The sequence below is a fragment of the Paramisgurnus dabryanus genome, chromosome 8, assembly GCF_030506205.2.
Source record: "Paramisgurnus dabryanus chromosome 8, PD_genome_1.1, whole genome shotgun sequence".
Classification (NCBI taxonomy): domain Eukaryota; kingdom Metazoa; phylum Chordata; class Actinopteri; order Cypriniformes; family Cobitidae; genus Paramisgurnus; species Paramisgurnus dabryanus.
In genome coordinates, this window is record NC_133344.1 from 42711647 (window position 1) to 42733121 (window position 21475).

A 21475-nucleotide genomic window follows, 5' to 3' on the forward strand; every position below is an offset into this window, starting at 1 on the left:
TTACACAACAGAGCAGCTTTATACAAAATAGGAGCTTTTTCTTATACAACAATGTAGCCTTAAACAATGGAGCATCTTTACACAAAAGAGCAGCTTTCCATTAGCTTTAAACAACAGCAGCTTAGCACCAATCTTACACAACAAGGTAACCTTAAACAAGAGAGCAGCTTTACAAAATAGAACATCTTTACAAAACAGAGAAGCCTTAAACAAGATAACAGCTTTACACAACAGAGCAACTTTAAAGAAGAGAGCAGCTTTCCGTCAGCTTTACACAAAAGAGCAGCGTACACCATCCTTACACAACAAGGTAGGCTTAAACAAGAGAGCAGCTTTAAACAAAAACAGCTTTACAAAACAGAGAAGCCTTAAACAATATAGCAGCTTTACACAACAGAGCAACTTTACACAACAGAGCAGCCTTAAACAAGAGAGCAGCTTTACACAAGAGAGCAGCTTTACACAACAGAGCAGCTTTACACAACAGAGCAGCTTTAAACAAAAGAGCAGCTTTCCGCTCAGTTTTACACAACAGAGCAGCTTTACACAACAGAGCAACTTTAAACAAGAGAGCAGCTTTACAAAATAGAACTGCTTTACAAAACAGAGAAGCCTTAAACAAGAAAACAGCTTTACACAACAAAGCAGCTTTAAACAAGAAAGCAGCTCTCCGTCAGCTTTACACAAAAGAGCAGCTTACACCATCCTTACACAAGGTAGCCTTAAACAAGAGAGCAGCTTTAAACAACAGAACAACTTTACAAAACAGAGAAGCCTTAAACAAGATAGCAGCTTTACACTACAGAGCAACTTTACACAACAGAGCAGCCTTAAACAAGAGAGCAGCTTTACACAACAGAGCAACTTTAAACAAAAGAGCAGTTTTCCGTTCAGTTTACCCAACAGAGCAGCTTCACACAAAAGAGCAGCTTTTTCTTATACAACAATGTAGCCTTAAACAATGGAGCATCTTTACACAAAAGAGCTGCTTTCCATCATCTTTACACAACACAAGCATTACACCATTCTTTCACAACAAAGTAGCCTTAAATAAGAGAGCAGCTCTTCAAAATAGAGAAGCCTTAAACAAGATAGCCGCTTTACACAACAGAGCAGCTTTAAACAAGAAAGCAGCTTTACACAACATAGCAGCTTTAAACAAGAGAGCAGCTTTCCATCAGCTTTACACAACAGCAGCTTTACAGCATTATTCCACAACAAGGTAACCTTAAACAAGAGAACCGCTTTACACAACAGAGCAGCTTTAAACAAGAGAGCAGCTTTACACAACAGAGCAGCTTTAAACAAGAGAGGAGCTTTCCATCAGCTTTACACAACAGCAGCTTTATACCATTCTTTCACAACACGGTAGCCTTAAACAAGAGAGCAACTTTACACAACAGAACAGATTTACACCATCCTACACAACAGGGCACCCTTAAAAAATAGAGCAGCTTTTTACACAACCAAACTGTTAAATAACAGAGAAACTAGTTAACAGAGAAATGGAGCCCATTTACACTACACTATATTTACACAACATAACATGTTTACACCACAAAATTGTATTTTTATAGCAGAGCATGCTTTAAACAACAGGACACCATCTTTACACAATAGAATTGACACTAAATTTAAATTAAAGCATATAATACATCTTTATATTAACGTACACCACCATCCTTACAAGAGAGGGTAGACTAAAAAAAGTAAATTTATACCTTTAAATGTATACTTCTACACAAAATCAGCTTTGCAATACTTACAATATGATTTTAATAAAACTTTGGAACTTTACAACATGATTTTAGGAAAAAATGCACCACACAACGGAGCAGCTGTAAATTACAGAGTATACTTAAGTTTTACACCACTTTTACATAACAGAGCAGCTTTACACAATATACAGTGAAGTGAACATCAAGCATTTCCATACTCACAATGTGACCTCTGCATTTAACCCGTCCCAGTGAGTAGTGAACATACACAACTGGAGCAATGAGCAGCTATCACTGCAGTGCCCGGGAGCAATGGGGGACAGGTGCCTTGCTTAAGGGCACCACAGTCACAACCTGCCGACCGTGAGACTGAAACCAGCACAATAACTCTTCCATATACTAGTTTTGGGTGTATGTATTTGATAGTGGGTTCTTTGTGTTATTCATTTGCTTCAGCACATTCAGAGCAGATGATATGGGGGCAGTGATTGTCCAGATGTATAACAGTTGCACAGATGTTAGGATTTAAAGTTCTCTCAGACACAACCTTCATTTGTAGCTTTTCATTCAATTATTTCAACATTTATTTTTGGTTCTTTGTATACTCTGTAGACGTATCATTTTGGTTGCAAAATGCATTCAAGCGCAACAGCGACCACTCACTGTTTCAGTGGCCTCGGGTCTGGAAGCATTTTTCCCATTCATTTTCTCCATAGGCATTTTACAATGAGTTCTTAACCCTGAACAAAACCTAACCTGCTCACAACATTACAACTGTCCATTCAAAGCAAAGCAGAGTTGATTTCACTCATTCTACAAAAAAAAAAAAAACGCATGCTAATATACCTTTACATGTTCACACAGTCGTATTTTTCAATTGTTCAATGTAATTAAAATGGCCCTTGTCAATACCTATTAAAATGCATTTATAAATGTATTATTACAGCCTCACAACACAAGATTCATTTACAGCATGTGGTCCATTATTTACAGAGGTTAAAAGCTTAGTATAAACTCATTGAACTGAGGTGAGTTCATAATAAAAACAGGATTACTGGAGGGACGTTACAGCAGGCGGGCGAGATCAGAGATGATAACCAGGGTGGGCGTCTCTTTAGGTAAGATTACATTACCACCCGTGATTGCAGGATAATCTGCTTTGCCTGCACACTGTTACCAGTGCAAAAGTAAGGAGAAAATAGTCCTTATCCGTGGCCGGGGGTTACATCAAAACAGCAGTTTTTCATCTTTATTTCAATTAGTTTTTATCTCACAAATTAGTATGGTATTGCATTTTTAATTAAGTTACATTTCTTCGCATTTTACAGTGCATTCATAAAAAATAAACAATAAATTGCATCTAATATTGCTTGCAATACATTCATCACATTTGAAAAGGAAAGTCAACCCACTTACATTTGAATTGTGGGATACAGTACTTCAAAATGATGTAGCAAACTACAGTTTAAAATGTTTATCACCATTTACTCTTTCACATTATTTTATAGTATAGGTAATAAACCGCACGGTACTGTGCAGTTGGTAAAATATTGAATTGCCAGACATCATAGCCAGAGCTTTTATGTGGAAATAAATATTTACCTTGAAATGACATGGAATGTTATTAGGCTTCTGCGAATGTATCTTAATCATTGATGAATAATTGAATATTGATCACTGGGTAATCAGAAGGCATTTTTCTTTTACAGGAGACTGCTGACAATTGGCTTAGCTTAGCTAAGGGTTTTGTCAATTCTGTTAATATAGCAATCAAACAATTCCAGTGTGACATTTGCTGTCAAACTTGAAATATAATTTCTCAGAGAATGTATTTTTTACCAATAGACTAAACCATCCGTTTATATTATCCTACACGACACAGTCCAGACAGACATCAGTAAAATATCAGTCTATATGCTTAAATGAAGGAAACATATGTTATGGATGTAACAAAAAAAGGACACATATTTTTGGGAGAACATATTTTGTTAGGAATTCTCTGAATTAAAATGCACCAGAAGCAATAATAGAATGGAGAAGAGACGGCTCTTCAAAGATGATTTAATATTTATTTATATTTCATTTTGTATCTGCACTTATGAAGAAAAATCATTGTTATGGCTGTGACATTTCTCCGTTATAGATGTGACATTCTGAAATTTGAAATGAACTATGAAAAAAAATCCTTTAAAACTTTAAAAACTGAGACTTAAGTATTGATCTGAGCCTGTAAATCATGACTTCAAAACCACGACTCACCACTCTGAAGTGTCTGGGAGTACGGGTTCCAGGCAACTTATAAGAGAGGGTGGAAAGTTGGAAAAACACGGGTTACATGTCTCTCTTATTTAACACACCTGATTAAAATCATCAGCTCATTAGTAGAGATCTCCATTAACTGAACTGAGTCTGTCAGATAAGACAGACATACAAAATGTGCAGAGCAGTGAGCCTCCAGAAACAGAGTTGAGAACCACACCACTGGTATGTATAGACGGGTTGCACGGCGACGTCACTAACTGGTTGCGCGCGCAACCGAGGGGCAGAAAGAAGAGAAGTGCATTGTGTTGTATGCTCGTAGCGGTGTCTGTAAGTCAAAATGCCAAGGAATTGTTGCGTGGAAAATAGTACCAACAGAGTCAGTGCTGGGTGCCTGATGTTAACATACCAGTAGATGCGACTATTACGTTACTAGCATTATAATTATAAAATTATAATTTATACATGTATCACAGTAAAACTGCAAAAATAAAGACAGAAAAACAGATCCAACTAAAATCAAGTCTTATTTATATACAAACAATAAAGAACGCTTCAATAATTAAGGTTGTTGCAGTAGCAGATCAGCTCACCAATCGGGCTTTCTGCCCCCTGGATGCGCGCGCACCCTGCAATGTTTGTAAACTTGCAACCCCTCTATACGCCGACCCAGAGCAACCAAACATGCCTAATGGGTGAGTATGCTAGCTGCCCTTACGAAAATTAACTATGGTTTTATTGTATGGGTAAAAGTGTAGTAACCATGGTTTTTTGGTGTATTGATTACTATCAGCAAAACCATGGTTTTACTAACTAAACTATTTTGTGGTTACCATGGTTTTACTACAGTGACCATGTTTTTTGGTTTGAACTGTAGTAAAATCATGGTTAATTTTCGTAAGTGCAAGCACAATCCCCAGACAACAATCAACAACCGGATCAACTCTATGCGAACGCGATGTGTTGCACTGCGTGAGGCATTGGTTTCAGACCCCCCCCCAATACAGTAAACTGCACATTTTAGAGTTGCCTTTTATTGTGGCTAGCCTAAGGACCAGCTGTGCAATAATCATGCTGCCTAAACAGCATTTTGGTATGCCACATGTGTGAGGTGCATGGACTATCTCGACAAATAAGTGCTCACTAACACAGATTTACACATACACATATTTAAGAGAAATAGGCCTTTTGTGTATCTTTGAGGTCAGTTAATGAAAAATGGGGGTAAATGCAAAAGTGTTGAGTTTATAATTTTGTTCAGTGTGTATATTTAATAATTTTCCACTTTCCTGATGTTTTCATTTTTTCCTGTCTTTCTTGTACAGCTGCTTTGAAGCAGTGAAAAAAAGTAATAAAAATAAATGTGAGCCATTAGTGAGCCATTTGACACAATTACTGTCAAAACAATATCATCATGGGATTAATGAAACATCATAGATAGGCAAATTATACATGCAGTGTCATTTGAAGGAAGAAAATATTTATTTCCACATAAAAGCTCTGGCTATGTTGTCTGGCAATAGATAAAAGTGTACTGCGCAGTACAGTGCGGTTTATTACCTATACTATAAAACAATTTGAGAGTAAACCGTGATAAACATTTCAAACTGTAGTTTGCTACATCATATTTCATACCCACATTTACTGTACTGTGACAATAAACTTAATTAAAACACATTACATACATTTTGTAAAATCTGATTAAATTTAAGTGTGATAATCACAACTTGCTTTTGATTTGTTTTATTGACAATTTAATGCCAAGATGAGCATGTAGCATTGTAGAAATTTGAATTCCCATGCTTTACATTGCCACTTCTGTTGTGAAAGCAGACATTCATACTGGGGCACCACATAAGGATCAGCATCACATAAGGACTAATGAAAAGTTTATATAAATAAACAGCAAAGACAATGATTTCCATATCACAATGTTTTATTTTCTTAAAATCAACTCATAAAAAAGAATTTCAATAGTTGATGTTTTTACATTTAAATATTAGGCATTAATCGACTTCTACAATTTTAGCAAGACTGTTTGGCTGGCAGAGACCTGGAATCCAAACCAAAACCAACTCTGCCGCTTTTGAGTAACAGCAATAAATCAGAATACACAAGAGTTGATGTCTAATGCTATTGTGTGTTTTGGTTCTCCTGGTTCAAACTTTCTGTCTCCTATTCCAATAGTGATATATTGCATAATGAATCGGCAAGACAAATAAAAGTCCCATGAGAAAGTCAATAAAAGACTGCATCTGGATTTTTACAAACACACAATAAAGGCAAGAGGTTATTCAAATGGTTTGGAATCAGTTTTTTTATTATTTTGATGTGATCAAAATATAATTTAACCCATAGTTTGTTCCACTGTAGGATGCTTCCACGAGTATTGCAACCATGTCCGTTCACTCGACCGCCTTGAAGGCTCTTTTTTCTGTGTACTTCACCTTGAGCCTCCTATGAAACCTGAAATGAAAATATTAGAGAAATATAAAAGACTGACAGAACTTAAGAATAAACAAACCATTAAACAGTTTACAACAAAACATGCAGAAAGCATTACATAATGGAAGGCCCAAGAAATCGTAGATCAAGAGTATAAAATATTTTACGTACTTGACCCTCTCTCTGGGTTCAATCAGGTTTCTCTTCTGAAGGCTCTTAAATCTGTCTTTGAGGATGCTGCCCTCTGGCTGCAACAGAAAGACACGCACATATATATATATAAACAAACTACAACTCTATAGCAGCATAACACAAACATAACTTAAACAAACAAACCTTTAGACTGCGGAGAGAGCTGGCAAGCTCATCACTCAACTGCACATCCAGATCAGGAACCTGGAACCTACAAAAATAAAACACAATTTCAATTATGCCACACAACATTAGGTTACAGGATTAGTATTTGGTGTTTTTGGAACTAGTAATATAAGGACACCCTTATTACTTATACTATAAAAAATAAATGCATTTTATTTGATAGATTTTGATGCACTCTTTTGGTGCAGGTGATTTTATTTAGGCTATTTGAGTATCCAACAAACCCATAATAAACAATCATTGTATTGTTGGTCATATAGCATACATGCATGTATTTTAAAAATTAAGAAATGTATCAAATATTCCAATCATTTGTAAAAAAATATTTTTTGTAACAGACAAGATTGTAACTATTGTTTGAAATCTTGTGTTAGGCAGGTTCAACATAGGAAGCCACTTTGTTAGTAACCTGTTATGCAGTAAGCTACACTATACAGCTACATAAAAATGGGTAGCTTGCTTCAGCATAACATTTCTGAAGTGCTTGGCAAAGTTTAACAATAACTTTGCTAACATTTAGGTTTTTGAGCAAGTAAAAGATTGACAGAAACTGACTTGAGTCTGCCCAGTCGGCGTGGCATGCTTTTCTGCGCCTCCTGCCGGGCCTTGCGTTGAACCTGTCTCATCTTTGTCTTCTGTTCCTGTTTTTTCAGGTTGGCATGGATAGATCGGAGCTGGAACAGCTGCTGTTGCCTGTCAATCGCCTGGCGCTCTGCCTTTTTCTTTAACTCCTGTTAAAATGAATTAAAAGACTAAATGTGAATCAAGACTCTTATGCTGGTGGTTTGTTGGAATTTAATTATTTTCAATCCAGATTTTTTCTTATCGATTCAGTTTTTTATGACCAGCTGTTCTTGAAGCGGAGGCTTCAGAAATCTGACAAACTTCCTCAGCCCAAATACACAATAGGTATTTTTCGGACGTCGTGTTGATTCATCCCATGTCTTATCACACACGCAGGCAGTTACAAGCAGATCACAAGGCAGCAATCAGTTTCACAACTAATATTTGCATATCTAACATAATGTCAGTGAGACTGAAGGAACACTTATTTTGAGATCTGTTTAAAATAGGGTGACCCTTAGTGACCAAAACGGCCTTTTAAACCGTTGTCCCACATATTCGGGAAATGTACCACATTTTTAGCAGTGTTGGTTTTTAATTGTCATGTAAAGAAAACAAACACATGGGTTCTTTAAATTTCTTGAAAATGTGGCGTAGTTCTCTGTGAGAGCGATTCAAAAGCAGATTCCTTTGTATGATTTCTCACATTGCTTTCAAAGTACTTTGATGGTTCTTGCAGTGACGCATGAAGACAAACACACCCAAATATAACAACCATTTTTTAGGCCTGGCTATTATCCAATGGTTGAGAAACAAGCAGAGAGCACTACTGTTAAGAGGCTGCTACAGCCGTCAATTAAACTGTGGAGCGCATGTCTCTCTCTCCATTCCTGCAAGAAACGCACAAACCTTTCTCTATTAGTCTGCAGTCGGCTACCTTGTCAGAAAACTTATCACAAAAAATACTGCAAATCGGAACTTTGCAGGCATCTGTAAATGGGCGATGTGAATACATATTACATATACTGATAAAGTCAGTAATAAACAAGAATCAATAACATCGGATCTTTATGAATTAAGTTTTTGAGATTTGGACCTTGATCCTTTCTGCTTTCTGTCTTTTCCTTTGTCTTTCGGTTTTCTTTTCCTGAGTTGCAGATGGCCCAAGCGCTGCATCTTCAGTAACCTCCTCCGACTGCTCCTGTCCCGTCTCATCCTCTTCCTCTTCGATCAATCCCTCCACCTGCTCCTTAAAGGTGCTCTCCTACACAAACACAAACCCTCAGTTGTAACAAGGCTGTACCACAAGTTTTTACCCAGGTAGTACACATTTCCTTCAAGGTAAAATCAACATTAAGGTTTAAATTTCTTAACGTCAGGTAACAACATTTAAATATAATAAGTTTCATGCAATAACATTAATGCACAATTAAATATTATAAACAGACAACGAACACTTGCATTTGTATTGTCTAACATTAATATAGAAGATTAATACATGCTTTAACCAAGGTTAACGAACTAGGTATCACTGCATCTATAGGACTAGTATTAGTGTTGGGATTGTACCTCAGTTGCAGTTTCTTCATTCACAGCCAACTGTCGCTGCAACCTTTCCTCCGCCTTTACCTTCTTGACCTCCACCTCATGGGCTTCACGGAGCAGATCCTACACACACATACATGCCCATTTAGTAATAGCGCTTACTTTTAACATGATGTTCATAGAAATGTATACGCCAATGTTTACATGTAATGCATTTTACCTGATGAGAAAAGAAATCTGGATTGTATGAACCTCCGGGAGCGATAACCTCAATCGCCGGAAGAATTGAAGGCTTCTCATTCAGTTTACTTGGTCTCTGAAAGAGAAATAAAACAATGACAATTAATGAATACATCCACTTTCTAAATGATTTGGTAAAGAAACAAAAACAATCACAGTTGACGACATCCTAAAATTTCAGCGTTCTTACCTTTACAAGCTTCTTTTTAGTCTGTTCGAGGTAGAAGGGATCAGCGGTCTCTGGTGCTGTTGGACATAAACACACACATATCAAAATCATCACTCGCATGAGAAATACAGCTTTGGGTTGAGCAAATAGGATGTGTAGATTTACAGATTTGAATACATATCACTATTAAAATGAGCTCTACTTACGGCCAGCGCTCCAAAGGTCATAGAAATCTCTTTCTGGATTGTTATTGGCCACAGGTTTTTCTTTAACAGGCCCTCCAGCGGCCGCCGCAGCCCTTCGAAGTTGAAGAAGTTTTTCCCGGCGTGACACGATGCCAATGGCTGCCAATTTAGCTGCTTTCTCTGCTGTGCGTCGCTGCTTTTTAGCATTGGGCTGCTGGAAGGCTAATATGCTGATAACAAAAAAATACAAGGAAAGTGTGTTGACAATTTCACTTGTGTACAGTTAAACTAATAACACAAAAAAGTTGCCTATTCAGACAAATTTTGTATACAGACTGAAATAAAGTTAATTAAATTTCTATTATCAGGTCAGGTGGGTTGTATCTGGAATGAAAGCACTGTGAATCAGTGATATTTTGATCCTGGTATCCTCATTTTGTATGCTTTTTCATGTGCAACACGATCTTACACTCAGATATTGACATAAATAGGACGGTGAGTAATAATGCCAACAAATGAGATAATATACATAAAAAAAAACAAATGCCCTCAGATCCTGGAGTGCCGTTCACACAACAGCCATCCAAGTCCCATTAAGATATCTTCACATTCCCAAAGAAATACTGGGAGCGCAAGGATGAGATCATCAACGGGCAGGAGAAATATAACATTATGTAGGCTAGGAGATGCAGGATATAGAAAAGACAGGTAACTTATGCACTTACTTTTTTGGTGCAGGTATGCGAGTGTCAGGCTGAAGAATCAAATCTATCCGCAGTGGCTTTGATTTTCTAGATGTTGGAACTGTTGTCTCTACTGACAAAGAAGTTGATAGTTAAAGATAATAATGTAAAAGAGACAAAAAGAGAATATTCAGAGAAGATTAATCGTGTTTTTTCAACTCACCTGGTTGAGCACTTTTCTCATTTTCACCAGTGTCTACAAAGAAGAGGCTTTCGTCTGTTTTTTCCGATATCAATCCCCTATGGATAAATGTTAAGAAGTTAAGCACCCAATGTTTGCTTTGAAACAAACTTTCATATAACTTAAATGGTGGAGACGACTGTGGTCTTGTTTCAAGACTTGTGGTAAGGTTGTTAAGGCAAGTAAAAATTGTGTTAACTATTACCATTGTAAAGACACATCAGCACTGTAGTAAGTGTACTAATGTCATAGTTAGCAAGCACAAAGTTAACTTAGTTACAGTAACATGGACTATTTACCACCACGTGATCATCAACGACTCTTTAACCCCATAAAGTGAATACACACCAAGTCTACTTTAATAGACAACGAATTGACTGACTGTTTTGTATTATTCATAAATAAAACTAAATAATACATTGTTAGAGTGCACATCTGAGAACTCACCCTGTGGCTCTCTCCTGAAGCCGAACATCATCCAGAAACTCCTCCACATCGTGAATATCACTGAATTTGTTCCAGCTCTTTTTCTTGTTTTTATTCACGCGTTTTCTCCGTTTGATATCCGCGTTGTTTCCATCTTGATCCGATTTAAAGGACAAAAAACCTGGCTGAGAAGCTGCCACGCGCTTATTTCTCCTGGCGGCCGCCATGATGAAATGAAAGAGGTGGAGCCTAAGTGAGGAGACGCCGTGTTTGTAAATTGTGAGTCATGAATATTAATTAGGCCGTGTTACTTTTCTCTTTAAAAGTAGTTGTAAAATCACTGCCACAAATTTAGATTAGATACATACATTTGTATAAATATGAATCGATTCACACAAAAGTTTCGTACATACAAGTGGACATTTTTGCGGAGCACTATTTATAAAAGGTTTTGGCTAGAAGGAATACAGCAAACGACAAAATCTCGCGAGATGTGTGTTTTAGGGGAACGGAATAGGATTAATTCAGCGCTTATTCGACGAGATTTCATGAGATGTCTGCGTTTGCTGTATCCCTTCTTGCCACAACCCTAAAATTAGGTACGAAAATTCCTCACAAATTAGTCTGACCTGTCCTTTGCTACAAAAAATGAATAACGTTAACTAGTCTCGGTGTTATTTACTGTCTTACTGAAATAGACAGTAAAGTCTTGAAATATGATAATTATTCTTCAGTTCGCCGTCCGTTAGATGGCAGTACTGGATTTTGACCTGAGCCGCGCGAGTGATGAAGAGCAGAAGGCGGGTCTGTGAATGGGTCGGTGTGACACGCGTGAACACAGGGAGAATTGAAAGTGAAGAGGATAAAAAATAAACTACTGTAAGCAAACAAACAACCAACAGTGCTGCAGCTTCATAAACAAACCTTCTAAAATTATATCGGCATAATTTACATTATGTGTGACGATTATGAGTTGTACGTTTTATATTGTTTCTTTGGTAAACAGAACTTCAGGATGGGCAATAGCATGTCAAGCAGATAACTGTACATAACCGTACATGTTTCCAATATACAGCTTATGGATTTTATTGATTCCCTCTGAAAGACAATGAGTCTGGTGCTGCATGAACTGTTAGTGTGCTGTCGTGGACTAGAAAATGAGAAAGCCACAGAGAGAAAGGTGTGTGAGACATCTTATACTTAATCATACTGTATATTCTTTTTTTATACATTTCTCACATGTCATTGACATAAACAAATATTATTATAAACCTATAAATGGTCAATGATTAATAGTAATTTAAAGAATGTGGGTGACAGATGGGTCAGATTTCCAACATGAATTTGAATGAATTGCTTTAAAATTTCATTTTAATATTTGGAATTTAATTGAGGTAGCAAACATGATGCAGAGTTGTGTTTCCATATACATTTAATGCCTAGAATTAAAAGTAATATTAAACCCACAAAGAAATCTGATTTTAAATACATTTATTTATGGCAACATATCAGTTTTTCTGTGTGGGTTAACATTACATTTTAATAAGACATAACTGTAGGTTACTTGCGTAACCCCGGTTCTCTGATAGCATTAAGTGAGGTGTCTCACTATGGGATACGCCCCTTCCGCGTATTCTCAGAAGCCCTTATTACATTACGCCAGCCCCTATTGGCTGGCAGGCATGACGCTTGTGCCCTGGGAGTGGCTCCTACCTCAGTATAAGATGAGCCGCACAACGTCATTTCCTTATTCAAACAAGCACACCTCTTCCTCGCTTCGCACAGCAAGGAGGGTGATCTGGTGAGACACCTCACTTAATGCTATCAGAGAACCGGGGTTACGCAAGTAACCTATAGTTCTCTTTCAAGCATACGTTTCGGTGTCTCACTATGGGATATCCTAACTCCCGTATTGCCAGATAGCCTGTTCGAACTCTCCTGCCAACCAAATCAATAATAAACATATTTAGGCTGGGCGAGTGAGAATTCATGATCCTACACTCAAAACAGCATGCGCTAGTGTCTGCGCTGTGACATCTAGCTTATAAAATCTTGCAAAAGTGTGGGGTGAGGACCAACTCGCCGCATCACAAATGTCCTGTATTGTGACACCATTAAAAAGAGCCCACGAAGTCGACATTCCTCTGGTCGAGTGTGCACGTAAACCAGACGGAGCTGTAAGCCCCTTACTGGAATATGCCAGTGAAATGGCATCCACAATCCAGTGCGATAACCGCTGTTTCGTTATTGGTTGTCCCGAACGCGGTTTAGCCCAAGAAACAAACAGCTGATCACTCTGTCTGAACCCTTTGGTCCTGCTCACGTACATACGCAGCGCGCGCACCGGGCATAAGGAATTTAATTTCTGCTGTTCTACTGAAGCAAATGGCGGGGGATAAAATGCTCTTAACTCAAGAGGAGCAATAGCATTAATAACTTTAGGCATTAATGCAGGGTTTGGTTTCAACGCAACCCCCACATCCCCCTGCATAAATTGCATACATGCAGAATGCACAGAAAGTGCATGAATCTCACTCACACGCTTCGCTGAGGCCAGAGCCAACAGCAGCGCTGTTTTAAACGATAATACCTTAAGATCAGCTTTGTCTAGCGGTTCGAAAGGGGCTGCCGAAAGGGCATCCAGTACCAGTTCTAAATCCCATGAGGGAGAAAGCGGTCTTGAAACAGGCAAAGCGCGGCGCGCGCCCTTTGTAAAACGGCATACTAGAGGATGCTGTCCAACAGTCTTGCCATCAAATCCTATGTGACATGCTGATATGGCAGCTAAGAACACTTTTATCGTAGAGAATGCCTTCCTCTGATCTATCAAATTCTGGAGAAATGATAGTATTACTGCCACTGAGCACTGAAAGGGAATTTCGTGCTTATCTTCGCACCATCGCTCAAACACACCCCATTTACAGTCATACAAAGATCTAGTAGAGGATGCTCTAGCATTTTGTATGGTCCTGATAACGCTGTCGGGCAAACCTGTTGCATTCAAGTTGAACCACTCACTGGCCAAGCCCATAGTGCCAGGCGTTCTGGGTGTGGATGAAAAATCTCTCCCCCTGCCTGTGACAGCAGATCTCTTCGTATCGGAAGAGACAACGGCTCTTCGTATAGCATATGTATGATCTCCGCCAGCCAACACTTCCCCGGCCAGCGCGGAGCTATTAATATCAGTCTCAACCCTTCCATCCTCACTCTGTCGAGAACAGGGGGCATTAATGCTATCGGAGGAAACGCATAAAGGAGAGTGCGGGGCCATTCGTGCGCTAACGCATCTATCCCCAGAGGTGCGTTCTGATCTTTTATGGAGAAAAACCGAGGGCACTGCGCATTGTCCCAGGATGCGAACAGGTCCACTGTCGCTGTGCCATATCTGTGCCAGATCTGTTCGACCACTTCCCTGTTCAGTTTCCAATCCCCGTACAGAGGATTGCCCCTGGAAAGCAGATCTGCACCCCGGTTCGTTACCCCCGGTACATGCGTCGCTCTCAGAGATAAGAGGTTGGCACTGGCCCATAAAATCAGTCTGCGTGCCAACATGTGTAAGGGGAGTGATCTGAGACCTCCCTGACGGTTTATGTATGCCACCACTGTGGTATTGTCCGTCCTCACGAGGACATGATGCCCCTTTAAAAATGGGAGAAAATGTCTCAGTGACAGAAAGACGGCCAGCATTTCCAGATAATTTGTGTGGAGATTTGATAGATGTCGGCCCCATCTCCCACTCACTGATCTGCCCTCGTGAATGCCCCCCCAACCGGACAGCGACGCGTCCGTCGTTATGACCTTTCTGGACTGAATGACCCCCATTTGCGTCCCTCTGGTCAGAAAGGATGGGTGCCTCCACTGGCGCAGTGCCAACACCGCTTCTGACGTAACCCTCACTCTCCTCCGAGAGTGTCGTAAGGGGTCTAGTCTTAGTGAGGCAACCCAGCGCTGGAATTCCCTCATAAATAGTCTGCCTAACGGAATGACTATTAATGACAAGGCCATCAGTCCTAATAATCTTGGCATGTACGAAAGGGGACATTGTTTTCCCTCCGAAACATGGCCAGACATTGAATGAATTTTCCCACTCTCTCCTCTGACAGCCGTGCCCTGAACGCGACTGAGTCCAGTAACAGACCCAGATACGTTATTGACTGTGTGGGAATTAAAACACTCTTTTCGGTGTTCAATTTCAAGCCCAGTTTCTGTAGATGCTCCACCAGCATCCGTGTGTGTTCTCTCGCGCTCTGTTCCGATTGAGCCGCTACCAGCCTGTCGTCTATGTACGTAACGAGACGAATGCCTTTCTCTCTTAGCGGGGTTAAAGCCGCTTCTGTACATTTGACAAACACTCTTGGGCTGAGAGAGAGTCCGAAGGGGAGAACCAAGTACTCGTATGCCACCCCCTGGAATGCAAACCTTAGGAATTTCCTGTGGGGTGGATATATATTTATGTGAAAATACGCGTCCTTCAGGTCGATGGACGTGAACCAATCGCCTGGGCGCAACAGTTTCAGGAGTGTGGAATGAGTGAGCATTCTGAACTTGTACCGCCTTAGGTATTTGTTTAATGCCCTCAGATCTAATATGGGTCGGAGAGCTCACGTCCCTTTCTTCGGGACTAGAAAATACCTCGAGTAAAATCCACTGTGGCTTTGCTCTCTCGGGACCACTCGTATCGCTCTTTTCTCCAAAAGAGAAATAATTTCCTCCTGTAGAACGTGTTCTAAATTTCCCCGTACCCGAGAATGAATTATTCCCTTGAACCGCGGGGGGCAGGAGGCAAACTGCAGTCTGTACCCGAACTGTATTGTCCTCAATACCTAGCGGGACTGTGTACATTCTCGCCAGTGGCTCATTTGTGATGTACTGGCGCCCTCTTGTGGCCGAATTGGGGAAGAGTTCATGATCTGTATTGCGCATGCGTGAACACTTTGCGTTTGGACAGAGTTTAGCTCTTTCGCCCCCCTTAGGGGTCTGGTGACACCCCAAGGTGGTGTAATATGTTCTGCTGATATGTTTTGCAACATTTTTTGGGACATTTTGTTTTGCAACATTTTTTGGGGCATTCTGTTTTGCAACATTGTTTGGGGTAACAGTGAAAACTTTATTGAACTTTGACAGTGTAAAGTGCTTGTGACTAGTGGGTGGGTATGCACCACTACAGCATCTCTCTTTCTCTTCACTGCTGACTGTCCCCTGACCCGAACGGTCTCTGCTGTCCCCGCAGAACATACGGGAATCCCTGAACTCATTCCCTCTTGAACACTGAGTGAAAGAAGGTCGAGAGCTCGCGTACAGGGGGGCGTTTGCGGGCTCTCTCTTCTCCGAAAAACTGTCAAACCGCCTTCTTCCTCCTCACCATCTGAGTGGGGTGAGGAGCTGGTGGGTCAGTCTGTGCTGTAGAGGGCGGACCGGTCTTGCGATGCCAGACGGGCTTTTGTTCGCGAACTGCAGTCTGACCCGGCACATTCATCTGCGTAGGTCTCTGCCGCCTGGGGATGCGAAAACTGGGGGGTGGGCGAGCCGCCGTCTGTGCATAAGTCGGGCGAGGCGGTGGCGGAGGCGCGCTCTGTGTCTTTCTAGGCAGACAGAGCTGCAAAGCGTCATCGTCTCTCTTCTTTTCCTCGCATCTCTTTTGCATCCGAGTCAGAGCGGAACCAAAAATGCCGAAAGACACCGAAGACACCGAAACGTATGCTTGAAAGAGAACAGTTTATCATACACACAACATAAAATGTGTTTTTCAGAAACATAATACAATATCAAAAATGATGATTTAAAATAAAAACTTGTATTTAAAGGGCACCTAGTATGGCCTTTTTACAAGATGTAATATAAGTCTCAGGTGTGTCCAGAATGTGTCTGTGAAGTTTCAGCTCAAAATACACCACAGATCATTTATTATATTATGTCCAGTGTTTGGAATAACGCCGTTTAAAAGAACGGCGTTACGTAACGACGTTCATTTTTCAGTAACGGGCTAATCTAATTAATTACTTTTCACGCCGTTACAACGCCGTTAATGTTACCGGACGTTAAATGCGGTGCGTTACTATGCACTGACTTAATAAACTGTGTGATCCAAACGCAACCCTGGCTCACACAGCTAGTGAGGAGGTAGGTTAATAACGAGATAAGCGATTATGATTGGCTAAGGCAGAGTAATGTGTTTCATGGTAGCCAATCAGAGCCAGTGTTGTTATACACATGCCAGCGCACGCGCATGCGGCGACACACACACAGGGCGAATTCCAATCGAAAGTGATGATCACTATGCCCTATTCCCTTCGAAGATCAAATCTCTTGATGTATAAACTCTAGATAAAGTTGCGCAATGTTGTCTCATAGTGTGGCTAATTAAAATACACTTGGTGATAAAATACAACGTCTTTTTCTGTTTATTTGGATTTTACATCCCCTTCGCGAAGTGCCATTCAAGGGCGCACAAACGGCATTTGGAATTTACCCAAACATACGCAACAGCTAAACAGAGATTCGCGGCAGCAGAAGAGATGGCGAGTCAGGAGGAGCAATCCTATGAAAAGTTGGCATTTTCAAGGTGGAGATATAAGCACTACTTCAAATTCATTGTGGTCAAAGCAAGAACATGCATGTAATGTGTACATTATGTCCGGGAGCGAAGACTTTGTCGACATCCGTTGTAAGCAACTCTAATTTAATGAATCATATTGTTAAACTGTTTACTTTTTTAATGAATAAAACGAAATACAGCAGCCTTTGCCTTCCAGACTATTTATCTCAGTTTGATTTATTTAATTTGCTACAGTTGTTGCATAATACTTTGGGCTCTATTTTAACGATCTGAAACGCAAGTGCGAAGCGCAACGCGCAAGTGAGTTTGTGGGCGGATCTTGGGCGCTGTTGCTATTTTCCCGGCGGGAGAAATAACTCTTGCGCCGGTCGCAAATCAATAAGGGGTTGGTCTGAAGTAGGTTCATTATTCATAGGTGTGGTTTGGGCGTAACGTCAAATAAACCAATCAGAACGTCATCCAACATTCCCTTTAAACGCAAGGGCGCAAGTTCCATGGCGGGTTGCTATTATTATGACGGATTTACCAGGCGCACGCCAGGAGCGGTTCACAGCCGAGGAGACCGACGTCCTTGTACGGGGGAATCCCACGCTTGCCAGCATAAATCGGGCACGCCGTGTAACGGGAGGTGGATCTGCCTCAGGACTTGACGCCAGCAGAGGACATCGCTGCGTCCACCCTCACCGCTGAAAGGGTTAGGGGGCTTTGAAATCGGACCCAAGAAACGCAAGCAAGGTCCAACCCCAAAATACTCTTACAAATCAAGTTCATATACATTAAGGTTTCTTATGAAAACATTTTAACTATTATTTACATAAAATAAACGTAATACAGCCACACAACAAAGTTATGAAAATATTTTAATCGTTATTTGCATGAGAATAAATAAAAACTATCACCACAATGCTCACCACTATGATTCCCCTTATCTCGTGTATTAATATTTTTAAGTGTAACAATTTATGATTTGCAAAAATAACTGTTGCATCTGTGTAGATTAGATAAGCAAAGTGTATGCGCGTTGTGCACGCTATACATTATGGTCAAGCATGCGCCCTTAAAATAGCATAATGAACAACGCGCAACGCGCCACTGACTTTAGACTAGTTTTTTTTGGTTAGTAGCGCAATTGTTTTTTGAAACTGCAAAATAGCATAAGAGATGGAAAAACCCCGCTGTGCGCCGGCGCAAAATACGAATGATACATGCGTCACTGACAAAGTCAATTGCGCTGGGTGCAAGATAGGGCCCTTAATATTATTTAACTGTTTACTTTTGAAGAAAATACCTGAAGTACAGAATGTCTACCAGACCAGTTGTCTGACATTGGGAGTTTGATTTATTTTAATTAAGAATACGACTACAGAGCAAACACACTTTTTGTTGTTTAAAAGTTAACTTTTTGTGAACAAAACACTTGGAAGTACAGGTTGTTTACTTGACCAGTTGTCTCAGGTTGAGAGAGTTTGATTTAATTTAGTTTGCTGAAGTTAAATGCACTTTATATGGTGTAACTGTTTACTTATCTTACAAAGATAATACTTGAAGTGTAGGATAAAACTCTTGCTGTCTGTTGATGTGCAATAAATATGGAAAGTTATGTATGTTCTACTCATTTCAACTGACATGTGAAAACTACTAAAAAATACAAATTCTTTGACATATAGCAACTTTTTTTTTTAACCGTAACGCAAATAGTTACTTTCCCTGGTAACGAGTTACTTTTATTATAGAGTAATTCAGTTACTAACTCAGTTACTTTTTGGAACAAGTAGTGAGTAACTATAACTAATTACTTTTTTTAAGTAACGTTCCCAACACTGATTATGTCCAAAATGACCCTATTTGGGTGGGAGCAAGAACGTGCTGTTTTAATGTCTGTACCTTTAAATGCAAATGAGCTAAAGCTCCTCACTTCCTTACAAACAGATAGTGAGTGCTTACAGTTCAAATAGATCTGATGAATACAGTCGGAGACTAATACATGTCTAATAAGAATGCTTTGGTTTAACTCTTTCCCCGCCAGCGTCAAAAAAGGTTGCCAGTCAGCGGGAGCATTTTTTATGAATTTCACAAAAGTTTAATCCCTGTCAGAAAATGTTCTTCTTTAAATATATACAATATATCAAAAAATCCTTCATTTGTTCTCTTTTTATCACCTCTCAAATATGGGTAGGCTTCTTTAATAATACCAAATTTTTAACAATAAGCTTAGAAAATTGGATTTTTGTAAAGGATTTTTGATAGAGATCAGATTCAGAGCGATCCTCAAAACATACACGGAGTTTAAACTGTTTGCCCTAAGGGGATACTTCCGGGTTTTATAAGTTGGGTAAGAGCGCAAAAATAGATTGCTGGAAAAACTTGTCATTGGCAGAGACTCATCAATGGTGGGGAAAGAGTTAATAGGGATTAAAAAACAAGGAGCGGGCGGATTTTTTCATCATAGGATGGTTGTGTTCACACAATGCCAACACACATTATGTCCAAACACCTTGTAAAAGTGGATTTTGCATAATAGTTGCCCTTTAACTTATATCCTGTAAGGTCCAAATATCCAAAACCTTGTTACACCTTGAAGGTCTCTAGGTCACTAAATTTACTTAATCACAAATTAAATGCAAGCTAATTTTGTTGTACTGATTATAAAATAATAATAACTATTCAAACATTTGACAGTCTTTTTACTGAAAAATATAGTTTAGTAAAAGTAAAAAAATGTTGTGGCTCTTTTTCAGCCCTACAAAAATGTGTTTCAGTTCAGAAATTTAAATCATGTTATTCCTAGGCATTGTATGTATGAAAATCCTTTTTTATTGTTTATAATATATAAAGCAAAATAAAATAAAATAATATCTATAGATAGTTAGTTACAAAACAACCAGTTTCTTGTTATACTTTTATGTATCATGAACTTTCAGAAAGAAGCGGATCGTTTTAGGAGACTCATTCGCGCGCGGGACACACACGAGGAACTTGATCGTACGTCAGGATGCAAAGTGTCCAAGGGTTCCAAGAATCTCACCTGGGATGCTGTTTTCCGGTCTGTTATCTTCCTTTCTATTCATGTCCACTGTAGACATATTTCACTATAAATGTCCCAGAATAAATCATTTATTCTGTCTGTACTGTACAGGTTTCTGCAGCGGTATTTTCAAAAAGAGACAGAGCTCCTACAGTCAGCAAAATCCAATGTTTCTGCCATCACGCAGGCAAACCGACAGAAAAAAATGCAGGAGATCAGCAGCCTGATGAAATATTTCATCAAATGTGCCAATCAACGTAATGTTCAAGCTTTGACTATTAAGATGTTATTAAAAAAAAAAGTTATATATCGGTCTATCTCTTGTTTATTTCCCAAACATTTGGTGGGTTAGGTAAATCCTTTGTGTTTTTCAGGTGGTCCGAAGTTAAAGTGTGGCGAGCTGATGTCTCATGTGGTGGAGGTGCTTCAGAGTCCTTTCAGCTGTGCTGCATACGGCGAGGACTACAGCACTATTCTCCTTAAGAGCATCTTGTCTGTTAGAAAATACTGGTGTGAGATGAGCCTGCAGCAGTGGCACAGTGAGTAATGCAACGGTGCATCACCAAGGTCATGGGTTAAGGGCGATTTATAGTCGTGCGTAGGTCCTACACCGTAGCTACGTTCCGTAGCCTTTGCGTAGCTCTGCGTAGCCTGACGCGCACTACACAAAATTTCTAACAGCGCGTCGGCTCTACGCTGATCGCAAGCAATGTGATTGGTCCACCAGAACCCCTCCCGTCAGGTAAAAATACTGCGTCATAGGTATTTCCGTTTGAGACGGTGAAAACAAAGATGAGCCAAGTTGAGGAGTGATTTAACTCAAACTGCAACATAAGTTGCTTTTTATTTACTTCCATCATTGCTGGTCTTCTCAAAATTATACACAACAAGTTGCTATTTCTTCTTCGTTTGTGGGTTAACTTGCTTAGCTTCTTCTTCTGTGACGACTTCTGCTGCTACTGTGGTTACACGCGTGATTACTGCCAACCAGCGGTTTCGCATGTGTTTGCACGTCGACGCGGACGGTGACGCAAAAGTATA

General features: G+C 39.8%; 2 protein-coding genes across 4 annotated transcripts in view; one reads left to right on the forward strand and one right to left on the reverse strand.

The window, feature by feature from the left end:
* Positions 1–6276: 6276 nt before the first annotated feature.
* Positions 6277–11089, reverse strand: nop53 (NOP53 ribosome biogenesis factor). Of its 2 annotated transcripts, none has more exons than XM_065281873.2 (12): positions 10875–11089; positions 10410–10486; positions 10229–10316; positions 9525–9733; positions 9340–9395; positions 9130–9225; positions 8934–9032; positions 8461–8628; positions 7356–7531; positions 6759–6825; positions 6594–6670; positions 6277–6443 (listed from the first exon to the last, which is right to left on the reverse strand). In XM_065281873.2, the coding sequence occupies exons 1-12, from the start codon at positions 11078–11080 to the stop codon at positions 6383–6385; spliced, it is 1380 nt and encodes a 459-aa protein (XP_065137945.1). In that variant the 5' UTR covers positions 11081–11089; the 3' UTR covers positions 6277–6382. The 2 variants fall into 2 exon arrangements, with proteins under 2 accessions (XP_065137945.1, XP_065137944.1); XM_065281872.2 differs by having other exon boundaries at positions 10229–10319.
* A 548-nt stretch (positions 11090–11637) lies between these two features.
* Positions 11638–21475, forward strand: part of atm (ATM serine/threonine kinase) — a 60263-nt gene continuing 50425 nt past the window's right edge. The window contains exons 1-5 of one of the 2 annotated variants that reach the window (XM_065281874.2): positions 11638–11732; positions 11929–12033; positions 20331–20452; positions 20546–20691; positions 20809–20973. In XM_065281874.2, coding sequence (XP_065137946.1) covers positions 11962–12033; positions 20331–20452; positions 20546–20691; positions 20809–20973 — 505 coding nt within the window. In that variant the 5' untranslated portion in view covers positions 11638–11732; positions 11929–11961. The remainder of the gene's footprint in view (positions 11733–11928; positions 12034–20330; positions 20453–20545; positions 20692–20808; positions 20974–21475) is intronic. The other variant, XM_073815633.1, reaches the window with a different exon arrangement.

What these genes read in the sequence shown, in the direction of transcription:
- nop53 (XM_065281872.2), bottom strand. Translation starts at nt 11,080, where the DNA reads ATGGCGGCCGCCAGGAGAAATAAGCGCGTGGCAGCTTCTCAGCCAGGT. An exon ending in CAGATTTCTTTTCTCATCAG is followed by an intron (nt 9,033 to 9,129) that starts GTAAAATGCATT and finishes ATGTGTGTGTAG; the next exon opens with GATCTGCTCCGTGAAGCCCA. An exon ending in AGAAAGCAGAAAGGATCAAG is followed by an intron (nt 7,532 to 8,460) that starts GTCCAAATCTCA and finishes TCATTTTAACAG; the next exon opens with GAGTTAAAGAAAAAGGCAGA.